Source organism: Schistocerca americana, chromosome 1, assembly GCF_021461395.2.
Source record: "Schistocerca americana isolate TAMUIC-IGC-003095 chromosome 1, iqSchAmer2.1, whole genome shotgun sequence".
Classification (NCBI taxonomy): Eukaryota; Metazoa; Arthropoda; class Insecta; order Orthoptera; family Acrididae; genus Schistocerca; species Schistocerca americana.
Window position 1 is genome coordinate 420,876,466 of NC_060119.1, and position 23,629 is coordinate 420,900,094.

Below are 23,629 nucleotides of genomic sequence, written 5' to 3' on the forward strand. Positions count from 1 at the left end.
AAAAAAGCTACTCACCATAAAGGTGATACGTTGAGCTGCATACAGGCACAACAAAAAAACGCTATCTTTTTGTTGTGTATGTCTCACCATAAAGGTGATACGCTGAGTTGCATACAGGCACAACAAAAAAACACTATCTTTTTGTTGTGTATGTCTGCAACTCAACGTATCATCTTTATGGTGAGTAAAAACTTATCCTTCTCATAATACTGTTGATATTACAACATGGACTTTCCATTATTTAAAATGAAAGCAGGTTTCACATGATTTCAAAGGTTAAAAATCAAATTAAATACTTGGACAAAAAGACAATATTTTTATTAGGCACCGTCTAAAGTACAAATATGCCACAAATTTTATAAACCTATGATTGAATTAACAAAAAGTACAGTTTTATTAGGAATACAAAAGATAATACCTGCTAAACTCAAACATAAATCTATATTTTAAGACATAATACTTCAAAAATACAAGTATGCGATGTAAATAAAATCATTCTTACCGCGAAGAAATCTTGTCACAGAAATAGATCTGTGAATGAGTGTGGCTTAAGTGTCACTGCAAATAAGCAGCTCACTCTATGGTTCTGAAGTACTACGTACAATCAGGTTAACTTTGTGGAAGGAATGAAACAGTTGTTTATAATATTAATTTTGAAAAAAAAAATGACTATTTAAGATTAAAACTTATTAAAACCATTTAGAATAAAGGAGAACACAATAAAACATCCACTTTAATTATGGTTTTTGTCTCCTATTTGCAATACAAAAGAGCTTTACTTATAATTTTTCAGCATTTATAATTAATGATTTCTCTTTCCAGACCTTGATTTGGGCTTTGATACAACATAGTTATTAGCTTCACTGTCACTAGAGCTAAAATCCATTTCTTCATCTGACATGTCATGAACATTTCTGGCTTCACGATTGTTTTTTCTTTTAGATATTGCTATTCTCTTCGGAGAGTCTTCATCTGACGACGGTGATGAAAGAACAACTTTAGCACTTCTTTTTGTGTTACGAACAGGCTTCTTTGGCTTCTGTTCAGAAGTAATACTGAATTCCAATTTAACATTCTGCAGTGAGCCTAAACACTTTTTCAGTCCATCTTTAAAAATTTTGCGGCATAAATCGTAGTTTGGACACTCGTCTGGAGCAAGTTTCACAATGTATGAAAAATATTCCACCAAAGGCTCTGAAATAAATTATAAATAAATTATTAATTGTATGAAAAGGAAATTTCAGACAAAAACATTCTAAAATTGTGAGACAGAATTGCTGGCCCATATTTACCTTCAGGATGCAAATATTTAAGCACTGATAGGGGTCCACCTGTCCTGGGGTCTGAGTGACCTCCCCTCCCCTTTTAAGCCTTCCCCAACCTATCCCTCTCTCCTACCCAAGGAAGGAATTAAGAGTTCCAAAAGCTAGTGTAATGTTGTGTACTTTTACATGTGTCTATTGACATTACTAAATGTGTTGACTCCTGAAGTAATAAGTTGGTCTGCAATTGTGTCAAATAATAATTATCAATTTTTTAGAAACTTGATGCAATTAAATTTAAAATTACATAATTTTTTCATTGTTAATAATAAATGAAACTAAAGTGAATAACAAACAATAATGAAAGAATAATAAAACGTTAAAAATCACTGAGTTTTAGTATTAATTACAAAATGAATCTGAATTATTATGGAAACTACTAAATATGGCCAGCAGGAATGTAACTTCCTCTACTGAGTTGTCCAGGATCAAGGGAATTGCACTTAAGGTATAATCTACACATGTACAGTTACACATGACTAAGTTAAAGCGCCCCATATGTCCATAACTTACAATTCTTTAATAACAACAATAATTTTATTCCTTTGATTCTTGAACATACAGATGAAAACATTCTGCTTAGGAAATTTTTGAATGTGAAAAAATTTCCTGCTGCATTCAAATAAAAATAATGACAACAAGGGTGTATTTTGTGAGAGCAATGTTATAATACCATGTTAATAACATACGAAGATCATTCAAAGGAACAAAGTAACAAACTTTGAATATCCTGGCAACGCTCTTGACTGAGCTGTAGTCATGTAGCAGAATACCGGAAGCTACTATTCTTACCACCTTAGCAAATGCAGGAGAGAAGACAATAGCATGAAATTTAATGCATGTACAGGCAAGTGATTTAAATTTATATGCCTAATTCGTGTATTATTGCAACTGTTTGTTGAATGAATATTTGTTTTCTTTATTTCGTGTTAAGACCTAGGGTGATGCAATATGCTGATGGTAGAGTCTTCGCTGTTCTTTGCTGTTGTGGCCAGAGATGCTAAACTGCCCATTGCTACAACTTGAAGTGATGGCCAGTTGACAGTGAGAAAATCTTGCTGGCAACTGCTGCGAAACTGTGGTTATATCAGGTGTCAACTGATACTATTGTAATAACAAACAAATAAAAATCTAACAGTAACTGTAACCAAATTGTAATGATCTAGTAGTTAATCTGTGATGTTCTGCTATTAATGACGTATTTCTATGTAATTAGAAGGCAATAGTAATTTTATTTACAAGTAGCTCCGCCTGGACAAGCATTGCTGTGGGTCAGTCTGGTTAAATTGAAAACTGCTAAATATGTTTGGGAACTGGACATGTCCTAAATTCCTCTTCCCCCTCTGTCCATCAACCCCCCCCCCCCCCCCTCCCCATCCATTTTCTACTATCTCCTCTCTTTGTGCATCACTTCCTCCTCTCTTTCTCTGTTAATTTTGTTCCACCGCCTCTCTCAATCTATTCCTATAGTAGTATTCTAATCCTAACCCCATAAGCCACAAATACAACTTTCCTGTTCACTAACAATGTTTCACTATAGCCTACATGTGTCCAAATGTTTATTACGGTAAAGTGTGAAAATTTGAAGCAAACCGGTCAAGTGCTTCTCCAGATTTTTAGTAACATTGTTTCCTCTCTTTGTATTGCATATATATTTATATATTGCATACATTGAAAATATATAGCCTATGTTTGTCTGAAAGTTCACAAGAAAAACAAACAAGGAAAATGCTGGATGGAGTAATGACAACTATCATTGAATGTTCATAAATTTTAAGTAAATTTGTCAGGAACATTTTGAGATTTTTGGTAACAATGGTTTCCCTTCTCTCTCTCTCTCTCTCTCTCTCTCTCACACACACACACACACACACACACACACACACACACACACACACACAGAGAGAGAGAGAGAGAGAGAGAGAGAGAGAGAGAGAGAGAGAGAGAGTGCGCCTTATTCCATCCTGGATTTTCCACTGTTTGAACACATACATATTTTTATATATTTCTCCTACAATCATTGCACCACATCTACATTTTTATATTATATTGGGCATCCCAGAATGCACCTGAAAACACGTGCAATTCGAAAGCAACCAAGTGTCAAAATTTCAAAGCAATTGGTGACAAATTTTCAGAGACATGATTTTGTACAAATGAACATTTGCATTTTTATTTACACAGAAGGAAGATACAACAGTCTACACGGTGTTTATATATGCAAGCAGTAGAAGAAATTCTTCAGCCATACAAACATTTTGAGATTACGATCAAAGTCTGAGATAATTAAATTTTTGTATGTTCTTCATCAATTACAGACTCAGACTTTTTATCTACTGAACTGCCATCTCTAGAGAACAAGTTAACAGATTCTCTCTCCAACCCCTCCCCCCTCCCCTTCCCTTCCCAAATCAAGTCTCAAAAAATGGCTCTGAGCACTATGGGACTTAACATCTGAGGTCATCAGTCCTCTACAACTTAGAACTACTTAAACCTAACTAACCTAAGGACATCACACACATCCATGCCCGAGGCAGGATTCGAACCTGCGACCGTAGGGGTCATGTGGTTCCAGACTGAAGCGCCTAGAACTGCTCGGCCACGCCGGCCAGCCAATCAAGTCTCATTCCAATATTAAGGTTCTGCTATTTCAAGAAAGAAATACTTTAAGTGTTTGGTGTTACTAGTGCTCTGGTTAAATGAAATCTGAACACAGTTCTTCAGACCAGCAGCTGGTGACACATGCACACAGGATGTCAGGAGACTGAAAGAGATTGGAGAGTGCACTGAAGAGAGCTGAACCGAGCTGAGAGTGGGTCTGGAAGAGCATCCTGCGGCCACTGATGACTGAGCAAGATGAATCTGATGCTGCTGTTCCAAGGGCTAGCGAGCAGACAATGCTTGCTACAGATGGTGACGCTGAAGCCAACGAGACATTGTAACATGGTCGTGGTGGTAGCTGGGTGCATCCGCTGTCTGGCGATGATGATCTACACTGTTTTCCAGCCAACAGGCAACAATTAATTTATAACGTGAGTTCATATTGGCAGTGAAACAGTTGTATGGCATTGTGTAAAACTATAATGTGAAGTGTTGTATGTGCCCAACAAGCTATCATGCTGATTTTACATTATATTACAAACATTCTAAACTATAATTATCTATCAAACTGGATGAAAATTTTGAGAAGGTTAAAAAATAAATAAATAAAAATTTAATTCACAGCTAAACAGGCTGCAGATACAAAAATGGAATGGAATCAACAGATTGATGATCTGAGTGCAAGGGTAGGCAATTCTGGGGACAGAACTGATAACACACATTCACAATTAAAAAAGCTCCATTAAACTCCCAATTCTTCAAATGTATGATTACCACTTTAATGTGTAAAATATTTGCCTTTAAGCAGGTAAGCAAGAAAAAGCTTAGGAAACATTTGAAATTATGCTTAAAATTTGTTGGATGTCACTAAGTGCTCCAATTATGAAACACTGGATGAATATAAACTGGGCAATTTGCATTCCATTTCAAGCAAAAGTAGCTTTTCACGCATCTAAATGTTTATGACGTTATATCTCTTTAACTACATGGTGTACAAAGGTCAGTGGTATATGTTGATACAGTCTGAAAACAGGGTTGCAAGTAGCATTAGTAGTACAGAAGTAATAAATGAAAACATCATGCCTGATGCTGAAGTTAAACTGCAGGAAACAGTGAAAATGTAGCAAGTGATAATCGCTTTTCCTTCCATCATCTTGCTGGGAATGGCATTGAAAAAAAGTTTGATAAAGGTTTGAAATTATGCATAAAATTGGTTGGAAGTCGCTCAGTGATCTTGCTCTCAAATACTGGATGAGTGAAGTTCATGTATTTGCACATCCTAAGTCACACTGTCTCCAGACAAACACACTGTTTCTACCTATAGCACCTGTCTTACTGTGTCACACTTTTAACATAAGACTACGCATCTTAATGAGCAGATTTAACAGCATTCTAAATTTTTAAAATTTGATCAATGATTATGCGGAATATTTCAGATCAAATTTTTGTTGCTCCTTCGCTGCAAATAGTATCGGGTCCCAGGTAGCATTTTAGTAATTAATTACTTGCGAAACAGGATATATTAATGTTAAGTGAACAGATAGGGAATTTAAAAATACAAATGGAAGATGAAATCAACAAAAACAATGTTATATTAAGAAAAGAGATTTTTTACAAAATTAATTTAGTTCTTAAAGAGTTTCTGGTGTACATCAATGAAGTATCGTCAGGTGTCAGAGGGCAATTGGAAAAACAAAATATGGAATTTAAAACCATATTTAGTCTTACTGACGGAGGGGGGGGGGGGGGGAGTCAGAAAATTTCAAAGTCAAGAAGGTACAAAAATACCGTAATTTGCTGTGTGTCTCACAGACCAGTGCAAGCAAAGAGTGTTCATATTGTGAGGAAGACCACTGATTAGAAAAAGATGCACTGTTTGGACGTTTAGAGCTGCAGAGGGCTATTTGCAAGAGGTATGCAAATGGGTCTCCGAGTTTTTATACAGAAGTGTCTGCCTGTTATGGATAGAAGTAGTCAAAATTGAAACTGCACTACATTTTCCACATGGTATTGGAGAACCACTGGAACACACAACAAAACAAGTGTCCGACGCTAGTGAAAATAAGCGACATTCATGAAGTGAATGGGGGAAGAGTTTAGCTTAGCAATCAGTAATTATATGGCAAGTCATTTCCCAAACAGAAGGGGAATTACATTATCATATACCTGATAACCCTCACATGGGAAGATAAAGGAAGAACCAGTTTATGGCAGGGCATTTAGAGGCAGATGAAGTGTCCTTCATACTTACCAGATCCTGGCCCTTATACTAAAAAGATGGGGAGGATTTAGAAAATATTTCGAGTGGCACCTGAATCAAATAAAGTTTGTAGTGAACCTATTAGCAAAAATCATAATACCACAGTACTTATTAGCAGAATGCTCGTGTATGTTTTAGAGAGAGAGAGAGAGAGAGAGAGAGAGAGAGAGAGAGAGAGAGAGAGAGAGAGAGAGAGACTGGAACAGAATGGTCAAGGGCTAGTGCTGTACTTAGCTACCTGGAATAATTAGACATCTTGTATAAAACTAAAGAAGATGGCAGATTTAGAAACAACTGAGAAGAGTATGGTAAGGGCAGTAACAGAGAGCAGAGGAGGAATAATGACAAGAGTAGCCAATATAGCCAGGTTACAAGACAAAATCCTGGTGCCTGGGCAAAAGAAGGTAACAGGAACGGTTCGAAAATGTGTAAAAAAAACAGAGGAATCGATTCGTATTTGAAAATCCACAGGGAAGTGATTATTGAAAATTCAGAAGACTAATGACATCCCAAGATTAGCACCATGCTCTGTGACAGAATACAGTGAATAACAGTCAGCCTAAAGTTATAAACTTTATAGGATACAATGAAAGGAGCAGCTTACAGAAAAAGCTGCTAATGGAAATAGTTAAGATACATGGGTGAACATTATTCTATATTCTGGAAGTGATGTTAGTATTGTTGCCAAAGAACTTACCAATTGTGGGAGTCAAAGTTGTAGGTACCACAGGGGCAGATTAAGTTATGATAGATGTCACTAACCTTTGATATAAATAAGAAAGTAGTTGCCACTTCTTTTCTGGTGGAGCAGAATTTAAACATTTCACTATTATCATTGATTGGCTATGAAAATACAATGCCTTGCTAGATTTCAACAACCTCTCTGTGAGCCTACAAAGCTATGATCAAGACTTGATTATTTTCTTTGTTAGTTCATAAGAAGAACAGGTTACACTGGATACCAAAGTTCAGGTGGCTGTTTCAGTGTACTTACTTTTGGAAACACAGACTAGATATCGTAGAAGTGACAAATTATTCTGTCAATAGCAAACAGCAGGAAATAATCAAACATAACAAGAATAGTTCACTAAATAAGGATGGAAGGAATGAATTAAAAGAACTGTTCAAATTTGGCACCATATTCTCTGATGAACCCGAAGTTATCAGGGGATAATATGTAAATTAAAATCAAGAACCCAGAATGGGTCCTTTACCAATAGCTTTAAAAGAAGCAGCTGAGAGATAAAGTGCAAAAATGGTAGATCCAGGAATTATTGAAAGATTAAAAAGTGCTTTTAATAATCCACTATTAGCTGTAAGGAAACCAGGAGAGGGTGTATGACTGGATCTTGCTGCTAGAACACTAAATTAAATTATCAAAATGGAAAGAGATTGCCTTGTCCTTACGGAAGAAATTTTAATTAAACTTAAAAGGGCAAAATCTATTAGTACCATGGATTTTACAGTGAGCTATTGGCCAGAGACTTTGCATCCAGAGTCAAGAAAGTATTTTTCCTTTCTGAAAGTAGATCCTACCAATCCACGGTGCTAGCTACCCTCTGGTTTAAATACAAGGGTTGAATGAAAAGTAATGGCTCCACCTTTGTTAACTGGGTTTGGATGGGAATATTTTAATAAATCAAACACAGAAATAATTCTTAGAATGTGATCTTTAATTACCAATATTCACTTTTCCACATAATCGCCAGCCAACTGGATACATTTCTGCCAACGACGAACAAGTTTTCTGAAGCCGTCACAGAAGAAGTCGACACACTGTTTCTGCAACCACAGTCTCTCAATTATCTCAACATCTTCATCAGAAACATAATGATGTCCCCGCAGATCATCTTTCATTATTAGGAATGTATGGAGGGCGCAAGACAGTGGTGAGTATCCATCGTGCACAGATCTTCCGATAGCCAAGAAAAGCAATAATGTGATCCACATGTTCTTTTGAAATGCTGATTGTGCTTGCTAAATCAACCTGAGAACATTTTGCTTGTGAAACTTGGTGGTTGCTGTCACAGGACACCCAACCCTTTGTTACGCAGGTCACGTTCCCCCAACATCTTTAAACTTACTTGCCCAACAATGCACAGTACTCACATCAACACAATCACTATAAACTGCTTTCATTCTCTGATGAATCTGTCTTTGGGCGACACCCTCTGCTGTCAGGAATTCAATGACTGCACTTTGCTTAAATCGCATTGACCAACCGTCTGTGCAGGGCTTTATACTTTACACTGTAACAACACAACTGTTCAATGGTAAGGCTTCCCGCCAACAGGAGCTATAGAGAAGAGACTGTGGAACAAGCCAGTACCTGCCGCATACCAGTGCTGCCAAGAGTTGAAGAGTTACGAAGGTGGAGGCATTACTTTTCAGTCAGCCCCTGTATTTCACTTGCTGTTTTCATTAAAGCGTTCGACTGAGCTCTAGTGGGACAGCTATTACAAAAATTGATTGTTTATGTTAACAATATTTTAATAATAAATCAGACCTAGAATGAACATTTAGTAGTATTAAAGGCAGTAATCATTAAAATGAAAGAGAAAGTAACCACAATTAAGTTGTCCAAATCCTTTTTTGGAAGGTGTGAAGTGAAATTTCTATGTAATATTACAGACAGTAGAGGGACTTAACCTGACGCATTTCATGTGTAGGTGATTTCTCAGTGTCCTAGTCGAAGAAACAGGGAATGAAGTCATTTTTGGGAAAGGTAGGATTTTTTTAGGAATTTTTATCGAGAACCAACTCGAGTGGTCCGATATTGCTACACTTAGTCAAACAACTTAATTGGGGAAAGAAGGAGGAGGAAACATTTTAACAGCATAAAGAGAGACCTAATAAATGCTCCAATTTTTTTCCACCCTAGTCTTGAGTAAGTGTTCAAGATGCAAGATATGTTATGGATTATGGGAAAGGTTGTGAAATTTTCTGGCAAGATATGTTTTGGATTATAGGAAAGGTTGTGAAATTTTCCAGGGGGAATTAAGTAATAAGGAAGGTTTAAACCATTTAACTGTTTTTGCAAGTCACATTTGAAATAAACGTGAGAGAAACTACTACACAATGGAAACGAAAGACCATGGAGTGGTGCAGGGATTTAAAAGATTTCGATGGAGGAAAACAACAATTTATATGGACCATCAAGCATTAATGTTTCTGATGAGCTGTTGCTTGTTGCATCAAGATTGGTGCAAGGGATACACTACCTTCAAGAATTTGGATTTGAAATGTATTACAAAAAAGGTTCATACAGTATTAATCCTGATGCCTTGTCTCGGCATCTAATAGGCATGAGTTATACGAAAACTGCCGAACGATTGGGTGCAGAATATCATATCTACTTTTTAAATACTGGAGTTCATTGCCTAAAAGTAAGAGAGCTTGCTGCTGCCATAAAATCCAAACAGATCAATGATTCACAGTTAAGAAAACTAATTCAGACAGTAAGGAAAGTGTTAGACATGAAAAATCCACCTCAACAATAGATCATGTATGAAGATATGCATTATTGGAAAATTTCCTATCTAGAAAGCCCTTAAAAAATTTTAAAACTTTATTCATTAGTCAAAGAATTAATTATGTATATAGATTATGGCCTAAACATCTGAAATTGTATACATTAAAGAGGACCACTGTGCAGGGAGTAGTTTGACATTTAACTTGCAACTACCTTGTGCTTTCGCAAGTGCCTAAAGGATTACTATTTGATAAAGGCATGCATTTTTAAATAACCAGCTGAAAATGATATTACATCAATACGACATTAAACACATACTAATATCTGAATATATTTCACTTCTGAATCCTGTGGAGTGCATGACGAAAAAATTACGCTGTCTCTGTAGAACATACTGTTCCGCAAAACATTCCAGGTGTGCCATCTTAATGCACCAATTAAAGAAAATTTTGAATGAGGTACCTCAGTCTAGCACAGGGTTGACTTCCTTAGAGGCAGTAGGCGAAAAGGTAATGGGTCAGCCATTACTGTCATTAATAGCATGGCCACCTAATGAAGGTGATCCCACAAAGTGACTTCATGCATGACTGTTTGGTCCAAAATGCTGAACAGAGAATGTCTAAAACACAACCAGTATGCTAGGGAAACCCATATTTCAGGTAAGAGATTTAGTAATGGTCAAAACTTACCCCAAAAGTGCAAATCATAATTAAAAAAAAAAAAATCAAAGAAATTTTTTATCTATATGACGGTACACTAAAAGTCCATAAGATCCCACACCCCAAAGCCTTACTGCTGAAAGAAAATCTCTGGAGTTATAAAAGGTTGGTACACCAAGGACCAAGTGAAACTATTTTTTCAAATGAACTGCAAACATCATCAAAGTGATACAAGAACTACGGTTTTTTAATCATTTTGTAAGACCTATACTGGCTAGAAGGATAGTATTTTTTATATTTTTGTACACCTTTTACTAATAGAGGTAATTCATTGTTGACTAACAGGTCAACAAAGCTAATTAATTATTAGAGTGACAAGTTATGCGAGCAAGGAGTTGTAATGAGATGATGACCTAGTTCGTAGAGTAAAAGAAGAATAATATACCGGTAAGGTGTACTTGCTCTTAGGTGCACTTAGAGTTGACAATTCATAACTGTCCATGAAGAGCTGGATGTGGAGAGAGTGTAATAATAATTGTGAATAATACTGTGCACGATTTTTCATTTGAAACGAAGGTAACTGGTGAGAGGCTTTGTTTTGCACAGTGTCATGTTATCATCAAGTTATAGCCACTTCTTTGTGGAAGAGAGAAAATACTTTTTAGGAATAAATTTTATAAGCAGTAAACAAGGTAATTAAAAGGATTTTACTTTCTCAAGGAAGGTTTATGAAATGAGGCACCCACAATTTGGGTAGTATCTCTCATTGAAAGGAAAATGATTAATGATGGCGTGGGAGGTGAAACACTGAAATATTGGCAGCCTTCGGACCAAGAGTCAGTTTCAAGTTGAGACTTACATGAATGCATATTCGGTTGATGGCAGACCAAGGGCATCTTGGCAGAAATGATCATGTGGAGGTAGTGTTAGTTGTCACTACAGTGGATGCTAAAGCAAGTTCTTTGCCAGCATTATTCAGGTAATTTTGTACCAAGAGCTGCTAGGGCAGGGTACTCCAAACCTCCTGGTGTAACAAAAGCTTCACAAAATTGAGTATACCATGTAGCATCACAAAAATCTTAGAGACCACACAACTTCAGAGAGGAAAGTTTTTATATGTACCTGCTGTTTTCCGGCCACAAACATAATTAGGTAATACTATCAAATGATGGCATCAGAGTATCGTTATGCTCATGAGCTACTATAATAAGGTTATTTAGAACTGCATATGTCACAATTAGGCTTGGAGCTACAGAGAGACTGCCTTATGTCTATTTGCAATATTGTTGCAATAAATGTTTGGGTGAGCCACATAGCATCCCATTTATTTCATGAATGGTGCCATATATCAAAATGAGATTTTCCTGAATTAATAATATGCTGATGGGCACGTGATATTTTGTACGGATAACGCTCTAAACTCCGGTATCAATCAAGATACTGAAAAAAGTATGTTTCTTCTAATGGGATCATATACTTTTCACAACTGCATTCAACCTCTTGGAAAGGCAACTGCAGTGATACAGCACTTGTTAATACTGACATTGAAATCTTCCGCAAAAGAATGTGAGAAATATTGTACAAGTGAAAGCCATGTCGGTCAGAATTGGCTAATACGTTGGAAATACGCTACACCAGGCTATGATGTCATATCAAGCATTTTGACTGTAAACTTGTCTGCATTGCAGAACTAGCAGGGACTGTGTTATCTATTGGCTGATCATTTCTGTCTAAAGTTTCCTTGCATGCAGACACATACACCAATAAGAAGTTAGACATGTTATTTTTACATGGCAAATGTCAAAGAAATGCGGTTGATGTGATACAGCAGTATAGGGATGTCTATCCTGACCCTTGCTATCCATTGTGCCGGGCACATGGACGAATTATTAGGTCTAATATTGCGAACAGGCAGCTTCGACGCCAAACACAGGACGAGGAGGAAGACTAACTGACTGAGCACATGAAAAGCTGCTCTGGCTATGACGCTTATCACTCTGTGTGGTGGCACGAGACATATTGGCAACAAATGAAGGATCAGCCAGATGTGAGTCATTTGCATCTTGTAACAACCTAAATTCCACCCTTATCATCTGTCACTACATGAGGCACTCAGAGGACACGACTTCAAAAATCGCATAGAATTTTGTCAGTTTGTTCTCCAGTGCCAGCAAGAGACACGTTTTTCCAATGTGTGCTCATTACTGATGAAGCAACATTTACAAACTGTGGTGATGTAAATTTGTGTAACATGCACTACTGTACAGCTGAAAATCCAGGCTAGCTTCATCAAGTATAATACCAACAATTGGATCATACTTCTTCCCAGGTTTGTTAAATAGCAATATGAATGCACCCTCCCTTATGAACATTCTACTGTTCTCCGAGAAGAGACACCAAACGACAAGTGATAGTGTTTGTGGATTCAACACGACAGCTGGCCATCTCACTTGTCATGGGCCATGCAAATACTGAATGTAAAGTTTCCGATGGTCAAAGAGGACGGAATGTTGCAGTACAATGGCTGGCCAGGACCCCTAATTTGATTCCTCTCTATTTTTTTCTATGGGGAGCACTGAAACTGCAGTCTATCATGTAGCCCCAACCATGCCAGACAATTTGTGCTGTCAAGTCAGCACAGCATAATCTTGAGTACTTTCATCTGTTCATCTATCTCACAAATGGTGACTGGAAATATGCCTTGTGGTCAATGGTAAACAATTTGATCACAAGCTTAAGTAAAGTGTACAACTACATTTCGTAAAAAAAATAATTTATTCTGTGGGTGACACAATGTCAGTCATTCTGAATAAAATGTTTACTATATTTAAAATGGAACAACAGGTGTTTTATCTTCAAGAAGCATTCAGGTGTCACTAGGCAAAGATAGGTCAGGTATGATTATAGTGATTGTGATTATTATTATTATTATTATTATTATTATTATATCCCATGATAGAGCTGTTTATCATGATGTTGTATGAATGAATGAATTTCCTGTTTCAGCTCTCACAAATAGCCAGCAATGGAGAGAGTTTAAACAGAAAAGTGCCTGAAGACACTGTAGTAGTTTCCACAAAAACTTAGAAATTTACACATATTTAAAACAGCTTTCCTGAGCTAGCACATGCCAGAGTTTATAACAACAAAAACAATCAATTTTTGACAATATAATGCAATTGGATAGATAAAAAATCTACTCACCAAGTGTCAGCAGAAAACACACACATGGAATAAGTTTATAATTAAACAAGCTTTTGGAGCCAGTGGCTCCTTCTTCAGGCAGAAGGGTTGAAGGGGATGGAAGACAGATGAAGGGAAAGGACTGGAGAGGTCTACAAAAAGCGGCAGATTTCGGAAAAGTGATCTGGAACCATGGGTCAGGGGAGACTTGACGGATGGGATGAGAAGGAAAGACTGAAAATGGGGTGAAGAAAGGAGTAGTTACTGTGAAGAAATTCTGAGACGAAAGAAATTAATGTAAATTAAGGAAAGCTGAGAGGCAAGAAACAAAGACATGTTGTAGCGCTAGTTCCCACCTGCAGAGATCTGACAAACTAGTGTCTGGGGGAAGAATCCAGATGGCACATGTGGTGAGACAGGCACTGAGGTCACGATTGTCATGTTGTAGAGGAGGCTTTGCAACACAATATTGTGTGTTGCCAGTATACACCCTGTGCCTATGCCCATTCATCGTAACCCATAATTTGGTGGTAGTCATGCCGATGTAAAAGGCCGAATCGTGCTTACATAATAGCTGGTATATGATGTGTTGTTTCACATGTGGCTCTCCCTTTGATAGTAAACTGTACCACATTACTTGATATTGATCTCGTCCTCACTAAAGGCCGGTTACACACTTCTGTCAACATTAGACCTACTAACAAGCAACAGTACTTACATTTCGAGAGTTGCCATCCTTTCCATGTCAAATGTTTCCTCCCATACAGCCTTGGCATTTGAAGCAAATGTATTTGTTTGGATGCAGACACTTTACAGCAATATACCACCATTCTCACCTCAGCCTTCACTGGACATAATTACCCCACTTGCCTAGATCAAAAGCAGATTTCCCGGGCCATCACATCCAATTTTGGTACTGCTGATCCCTCCAAAAAAACAATTTTGGAGTACACCACTGGTCACTGAGTATTATCCTGGTCTGGAATATATTAATCAGCTACTCCGACAAGGCTATGACCTTCTAAAATCATGCCCTGAAATGAGATCCATTCTCGCTGAGAATTTGCCCACCACACCTAGAATAGCTTTTCACTGCCTTCCAAATCTCCACTGTATTCTTGTCAGACCTTATGCTCCTGCTGCACCCATCTCCCCACCCTGTAGCTCCTACCCCTGTGATTGTCCCTACTGCAAGACTTGCCCTATGCACCCTCCTACTACCACCTATACCAACCCCATAATTGGCAAAACATATAAGGGAGAGCCGTATGTGAAATGACACACTGTATACCAGCTGTTACACAAAACACTGTTCGACCTCTTATAACAGCATGACTGCCACCAAATTATCAGTTAGGATGAATGACCTTAGGCAGAGGGTGTATACCAACAACACACAATATCCTGTTGCAGAGCATGCTCTGCAACATGACAGCCATGACCTTGGTACATGTTTCACCACATGCACAATCTGGATTCATCCACTAGACACCAGTTTCTCAGAACTCTGCAGGTGGGAACTAGTGCTACAACATATCCTTGCTTTTCACCACCCACCTGGCCTTAGTTTACATTAATTTCTTCTGTCTTGGCATTTCTTCACAGTATCTACTCCTTTCTTCATTCCATTTTAGTTTTCTGCATCTTTCATTTTTTTCATTGTTCTCCTCCCACCTCTGTTATGTAGAATGCATTTAGCTTTTCACTTTTATTAACTCATACACAATGTTTTACCAGTAATCTCTGTTTTTCTTATTACCGGCTTCCACCTTTAAACGCTCAGGTGTTCAAATCTCTTCCAGTGCAGTCCCCTCCGATAAGCCTCCCCTGACCCGCAGTCCTGGGTGACTTTTCCAAAATCTACCCTCTTTCCTAGACCTCTCCAGCCGTTTTCCTTCACCTCTCTTCCTTTCCCTTCAACCATTCTGCCTGAAGAAGGAGCAGTGGCTCTGAAAGCTCACCTAATTACAATCTCTCTCTCTCTCTCTCTCTCTCTCTCTCTCTCTCTCTCTCTCTCTCTCTCTCTCTCTCTGTGTCTGTCTGTCTGTCTGTCTGTCTCTCTCTGTGTGTGTGTGTGTGTGTGTGTGTGTGTGTGTGTGTTTTCCACTGCTTGGTGAGTAGATTTTTTATCTATCCAATTACATTATATTATCAAAAATTGATTGTTTTTGTTGTTGTATTAGCCCGTGTGGCCATGATTCCTTCTAACCTCTTGTCAATCTTCCTTGTTCAAACTGTTTTCTACCTTAGGTGCTAATCCGTTCATTTATTTACCTGTATAACCAAGATTAATCAATGCTTTGCCCCTCCATCTCCTCTAGTAATGATTTCTGTGAATGTAGACTGGTCCATTTTTATTTGCATACAGCAATTCTCTCGATCGTCTTTTGATGGTTTATTTGCAAATTGGATAGCTATTTTCTTCCCACCCTCTACTTACCTTGTCTATAGGTAATTCTTTTACATTTTTGTGCGTTTGTTCTTCATCAAACTATTCTGACTGATTTTTACTGAGTCTCCTACATTACTTTAATTGCCAAGCTAAGTAGTTTACATTTTCTCCAATGACTTTCTCTTTCTGTTTACTCAGTTTTTACAATTTTGTTTCTTTTCACAACTTTCCCAATTGATTTTTTTTTTCCTTTTATAATTATTTTTTTTCATACCATATAGCACACTCTTCTGGTGAGAAATTCTCACCCACTCATTAGTTTTTATTAACCATTGTCTTTTCTCATGATTTGCGTATGAATTTTTCGGATTGTTTCCTTAGTTTTCTTCCACTTTTCTATCTTTTATCCACCCTACATCTACATCTACATTTATACTCCGAAAGCCACCCAACGGTGTGTTGCGGAGGGCACTTTACGTGCCACTGTCATTACCTCCCTTTTCTGTTCCAGTCGCGTATGGTTCGCGGGAAGAACGACTGTCTGAAAGCCTCCGTGCGCACTCGAATCTCTCTAATTTTACATTCGTGATCTCCTCGGGAGGTATAAGTAGGGGGAAGCAATATATTCGATACCTCATCCATAAACGCACCCTCTTGAAACCTGGCGAGCAAGCTACACCGCGATGCAGAGCGCCTCTCTTGCAGAGTCTGCCACTTGACTTTGCTAAACATCTCCGTAACGCTATCACGATTACCAAATAACCCTGTGATGAAACGCGCCACTCTTCTTTGGATCTTCTCTATCTCCTCCGTCAACCCGATCTGGTACGGAAACGAGTGTTTTGTAAGCCACCTCCTTTGTTGATTGACTACATTTTCTAAGGACTCTCCCAATGAATCTCAACCTGGTACCCGCCTTACCAACAATTAATTTTATATGATCATTCCACTTCAAATCATTCCTCACGCATACTCCCAGATATTTTACAGAAGTAACTGCTACCACTGTTTGTTCCGCTATCATATAATCATACAATAAAGGATCCTTCTTTCTATGTATTCGCAATACATTACATTTGTCTATGTTAAGGGTCAGTTGCCAATCCCTGCACCAAGTGCCTATCCGCTGCAGATCTTCCTGCATTTCGCTACAATTTTCTAATGCTGCAACTTCTCTGTATACTACAGCATCATCCGCGAAAAGCCGCATGGAAGTTCCGACACTACCTACTAGGTCATTTATATATATTGTGAAAAGCAATGGTCCCATAACTCTCCCCCGTGGCACGCCAGAGGTTACTTTAATGTCTGCAGACGTCTCTCCATTGATAACAACATGCTTCAATCCAGCCACAAAGCTGGTCTGATATTCCGTAGGCTCTTACTTTGTTTATCAGGTGACAGTGCGGAACTGTATCGAACGCCTTCCCGAAGTCAAGGAAAATAGCATCTACCTGGGAGCCTGTATCTAATATTTTCTGGGTCTCATGAACAAATAAAGCGAGTTGGGTCTCACACGATCGTTGTTTCCGGAATCTATGTTGATTCCTACAGAGTAGGTTCTGGGTTTCCAAAAACAACATGATACTCGAGCAAAAAACATGTTCTAAAATTCTACAACAGATCGACATCAGAGATATAGGTCTATAGTTTTGCGCATCTGCTCGACTACCCTTCTTGAAGACTGGGACTACCTGTGCTCTTTTCCAATCATTTGGAACCTTCCGTTCCTCTAGAGACTTGCGGTACACGGCTGTTAGAAGGGGGGCAAGTTCTTTCGCGTACTCTGTGTAGAATCGAATTGGTATCCCGTCAGGTCCAGTGGACTTTCCTCTGTTGAGTGATTCCAGTTGCTTTTCTATTCCTTGGACACTTATTTCGATGTCAGCCATTTTTTCGTTTGTGCGAGGATTTAGAGAAGGAACTGCAGTGCGGTCTTCCTCTGTGAAACAGCTTTGGAAAAAGGTGTTTAGTATTTCAGCTTTACACGTGTCATCCTCTGTTTCAATGCCATCATCATCCCGGAGTGTCTGGATATGCTGTTTCGAGCCACTTACTGATTTAACGTAAGACCAGAACTTCCTAGGATTTTCTGTCAAGTCGGTACATCGAATTTTACTTTCGAATTCACTGAATGCTTCACGCATAGTCCTCCTTACGCTAACTTTGACATCGTTTAGCTTCTGTTTGTCTGAGAGGTTTTGGCTGCGTTTAAACTTTGAGTGAAGCTCTCCTTGCTTTCGCAGTAGTTTCCTAACTTTGTTGTTGAACCACGGTGGGTTTTTCCAGTCCCTCACAGTTTTACTCGGCACGTACCTGTCTAAAACGCATTTTACGATTGCCTTGAACTTTTTCCATAAACACTCAACATTGTCAGTGTCGGAACAGAAATTTTTGTTTTGATCTGTTAGGTAGTCTGAAATCTGCCTTCTATTACTCTTGCTAAACAGATAAACCTTCCTCCCTTTTTTTATATTCCTATTAACTTCCATATTCAGGGATGCTGCAACAGCCTTATGATCACTGATTCCCTGTTCTGCACATACAGAGTCGAAAAGTTCGGGTCTGTTTGTTATCAGTAGGTCCAAGATGTTATCCCCACGAGTCGGTCCTCTGTTTAATGGCTCGAGGTAATTTTTGGATAGTGCACTCAGTATAAGGTCACTCGATGCTCTGTCCCTACCACCCGTCCTAAACATCTGAGTGTCCCAGTCTATATCTGGTAAATTGAAATCTCCACTTATGACTATAACACGCTGAGAAAATTTATGTGAAATGTATTCCAAATTTTATCTCAGTTGTTCTGTCACTAATGCTACTGAGTCGGGAGGTCACTAAAAGAAGCCAATTATTAACCTAGCTCAGTTGTTGAGTGTAACCCCCACCCATAATAATTCACAGGAACTATCCACTTCTACTTCACTACAGGATAAACTACTACTAACAGCGACAAACACACCACCATCGGTTGCATGCAATCTATCCTTTCTAAACACCGTCTGTGCCTTTGTAAAAATTTCGGCAGAATTTATCTCTGGCTTCAGCCAGCTTTCTGTACCTATAATGATTTCAGCTTTGGTGCTTTCTATCAGCGCTTGAAGTTCAGGTACTTTACCAATGGAGCTTCAACAGTTTACAATTACAATATCGATTGCTGCTTGGTCCCCGCATGTCCTGACTTTGCCCCGCACCCTTTGAGGCTGTTGCCCTTTCTGTACTTGCCTGAGGCCATCTAACCTAAAAAACCGCCCAGTCCACGCCACACAACCCCTGCTACCCGTGTAGCTGCTTGCTGCGTGTAGTGGACTCCTGACCTATCCAGTGGAACCCAAAACCCCACCACCCTATGGCGCAAGTCGAGGAATCTGTAGCCCACACAGTCGCAGAACCGTCTCAGCCTCTGATTCAGACCCTCCACTCGGCTCTGTACCAAAGGTCCGCAGTCAGTCCTGTCGACGATGCTGCAGATGGTGAGCTCTGCTTTCATCCTGCTAGCGAGACTGGCAGTCTTCACCAAATCAGATAGCTGCCGGAAGCCAGAGAGGATTTCCTCCGATCCATAGCGACACACATCATTGGTGCCAACATGAGCGACCACCTGCAGATGGGTGCACCCTGTACCCTTCATGGCATCCGGAAGGACCCTTTCCACATCTGGAATGACTCCCCCCGGTATGCACACGGAGTGCACATTGGTTTTCTTCCCCTCTCTTGCTGCCATATCCCCAAGGGGCCCCATTATGCGCCTGACGTTGTAGCTCCCAACTACCAGTAGGCCCACTCTCTGCGACCGCCCGAATCTTGCAGACTGAGGGGCAACCTCTGGAACAGAACAAGCAGCCATGTCCGGCCGAAGATCAGTATCAGCCGGAGACAGAGCCTGAAACCGGTTCGTCAGACAAACTGGACAGGCCTTCCGTTCAGCCCTCTGGAATGTCTTTCACCCCCTGCCACACTTCGAGATGACCTCCCACTCTACCAGCCTCGATGCGGACAGTATCGCGGGCAGCCACAGCCGTAGTCCGATCGGGGGATGCGTGGGACGAGCTGGCCGTCCCTGACAAACCCTCATCCGCACCCTCACAGTGATGCCCATTGGCAACAGCCTCAAGCTGTGTGACCGAAGCCAACACTGCCTGAAGCTGGGAGCGAAGGGATGCCAACTCAGCCTGCATCCAAACACAGCAGTTGCAGTCCCTATCCATGCTAAAAACTGTTGTGCAAAGAACGTCTGAACTAATCTACAGAGAGCACAAACAAATCGACACAAAATTTAAACGGTTATTAAAATACAAGATTGCCTAGTAAATACAGTAATGCTGCTACTTGCGCACTGCTGACACACTGCTTGGCGGCGGACGGAGACTACGCGATTTTACACTATTCAGGTACTAAAACGCGATGCTACAACTCTCAAATACTATAATACGCCCAAAATTTATGAATTAAACAATGCAAGTACCAAAAACACGCAAAGAAATTAAGAATTAAACTATGTAACAAATGAGTGAGCTAGGAGTATACGACTTTCTGCTGGAGGGACTGCAGGTGATGCATAGTGATGGGATCTTTATGACAGACGCTGTATGTTGAGGTGCCAGACAGCTGGCATAGACCTTCACTAACATACTCCTTTTGGTCAAGAATCACAGTGGTAGATCCTTTGTCTGCGGGGAGGATAACAATGGAGTTGTCAGCTTTTAGGGAATGTAGAACCTAAAATTCTGCAGAGAATAGGTTAGGGTCATGTTGTAGAGACCTGAGGAAGGGTTTTTTACCACTACCATAATTTCTAACACTGCAAACTGACCTCTCTTGCATGATAAATCCCATCACATATCAACATCAGTTCTTTTCGAAAAAATGCTTTTGCTCTATCAAAACTAAGGTCCCACATTCTGTTTCTTGAAACCTGCTTGTCTATTAGAGTTATTCTAAAAGGCCTAACACTGAAAGTCCCTGTTTCTGGTTGTAATCCTACTCTACACCAGGCTCTTTTACAGTTTCAAACACACCAATCTCTTGCTCTTACCTGGCTAATCTGTGACCAATTTCCACGCCACCTGACTTCTCCCCTTCTACAAAATTCTGCAGTTATCTGCTCCTCATGTTTCCTTGGATGGTATCATTCACCAGCTTCAAACTGCAACAACGTGTCAGACTTCACCTCAAAAAGCTATCACACCTTCTCCTACACTACCTGAACAGTGGTGTTTCCCTTCCTGTCCCTCTGCAGCTCCCTAAACAGCCACACCATCAACCACTACTCCTTTCCTACAAACCGATTGGCCAATCTCCTTAACATCCCACAGCCTTCACCACTGCCTCCCAGACCAAGAATAACACATAATCACAAGAACCAGTCACAACAGTACAGTATCCTCAACCTCTCGTCTAAAGCACTCTCCCTTCCTGAATTATCTGTTATCAAAGGATCACACTTTCAGCTCTAAACCTGCATTTGATCATTCTTCTTTGATGAAGCACCTACTTTCCTTCACACATAATGGCAACTGGAAATATCACTTTGCAACCCAAACTCAAAACCTTTCCAATAGCAAACCTCACATTGAACCCTGCCTTGCACAGTTCCTACCACAATCCCAACTTGATCCACCACCAGTACCTCAAAGTCATCATCCCAAGAATTCCTCACATCCAGCATTGCTTCAAAACCCTTCCTTAGGTCTCTACAACATGACCCTAAGCTCTTCTCTGCAGAACTTTAGATTCTACATTCCCTAAAAGCTGACAACTCCATTGTTATCCTCCCAGCAGACAAAGGATCTACCACTGTGATTCTTGACCAAAAGGAGTATGTTAGTGTAGGTCTATGCCAACTGTCTGGCACCTCAACATACAGCGTCTGTCATCAAGATCCCATCACTATGCATCACCTGCAGTCCCTCCTTATAATTGCAGGCCCTTCACAAGGACTAACACTTCAATCCATAGATTTTTCTCACCCCACCCAAACCACACACCCCCATCTTTTACCTTCTTCTTAAGATCCACAAACCCAATTATCCTGGCCATCCTAGAGTTGCTGGTTTCAAAGCACCCATCGAACATATATCTGCCTTAGCTGATCAGCACCTGCAACCCATAGTACAAAGACTTCCCTCCTGTATCAAAGATACCAACAGTTTCCTAGATCGTCTAAAATCTGTGCCCATCCCACTCCCATCACACATCTTTCTCGTCTCCCTTTATACCAACACCCCCCACATACATGTCTGCCACTGAACAGAACATTTCCTCAGTTAGCACCCATCTGATTCCAGACCTATGACACCCTTTACTCACCTCAATCTACTTTATATATACCAACAACTACTTCACCTTTGAGGCGCAGACACACAAACCGATCAGGGGTCTAGCCTTGGGAACCAGGATGACTCTTTCCTACAAGCCAACCATTTAACGGCCGCTTTCCTGGGATCAATAAATCTTCAGCCCCTGGTTTGGTTTAGATACATTAATGACATCTGTACCATATGGGCTCATGGCAAGGCTGACTTGTTAAAGTTCCTGGAATCTCTGAATATCTTCTCCCAATTAAATTTCACATACACCTATTCTGAATCCCAAGCCACTTTCCTGATGTTGATCTCGTTGTCCTGAAGGCCAGCTTACACACTTCTATCCACATTAAACTTAATAAGAAACAACAGCACATACACTGTACAGTTGCCATCCTTTCCATACGTCAAATGTACCCTTGCATACCAGCCTTGTCATTTGAGAGAAAAATATTTGTTCAGATGCAGACTCCTTATAGCAATACATCACTATTTCACATCAGCCTTCACTGGATGTAATTACCCCACCAGCCTAGTTCAAAAGCATATTTCCTGGACCATCACATCCAATCCTGATACTGCTGATCCCTCCAAAAAACAACTGTGGAGCACACCACTGGTCACTCAGAATTATCCTGGTCTGGAATATATTAATCAGCTACTCTAACAAGGCCATGATTTTCTAAAAAAAGGGCCTGAAATGAGATCCATTCTGGCTGAGATTTTGCCCACTACACCCAGAATAGCTTTCCGTTCCCCTCCGAATCTTCACAATATTCTTGTCAGACTCTATCCCCTTTCTGCACCGATCTCCCTACCCCATGGCTCCTACCCTTGTGACTGTCCCCACCGCAGGACTTGCCCTATGCACCCTCCTACCACTACCTATACCAGCCCTGTACCTGGCAAAACACACACTATTAAAGGGAGAGCTGCATGTGAAGCTACACATCATATACCACCTTTTATGTAAACAATATTTGGCCTTTTATATCAACAGAATGGGCATAAGCATAGGCATAGGGTGTATACTGGCAATGCACACTATCCTGTTGCATGGCGTGCTCTACAACATGACAATCACCACATGCGCCATCTGGATTCTTCCCCCAGACTCTAGTTTGTCAGAACTCTGCAGGTGGAAACTAGTGCTAAAAGATGTCCTTTTTCTTGCCACGCACCTGGCCTTAATTTACATTGATGTCTTCTGTCTCGGCTTTTCTTCACAGTAACTACTCCTGTCTTCATTCTGTTTTAGTTTTCTGCATCTTTAATTTCTTCTTCTTCTTCTTCTTCTTCTCTCTCTTTTTTTTTGGCTAGCCTCCTCCTACCTCTGTTACATAGCTTTTCACTCTTATTAACTCGTACACAATGTTTTAGCAATAATTTCTGTCTTGCATATTACCCTGTCTTTCATCTTTGCACTCTCAGGTTTTCA

At 39.8% G+C, this 23,629-nt stretch overlaps 1 protein-coding gene across 1 annotated transcript in view; it reads right to left on the reverse strand.

The window, feature by feature from the left end:
* Nucleotides 1-293: 293 nt before the first annotated feature.
* LOC124602442 (serine/threonine-protein kinase VRK1) overlaps nucleotides 294-23,629 on the reverse strand; it is a 247,412-nt gene continuing 224,076 nt past the window's right edge. The window contains exon 8 of the mRNA XM_047136321.1: nucleotides 294-1,194. Within this exon, the coding sequence (XP_046992277.1) occupies nucleotides 803-1,194 (392 nt within the window). The 3' untranslated portion in view covers nucleotides 294-802. The remainder of the gene's footprint in view (nucleotides 1,195-23,629) is intronic.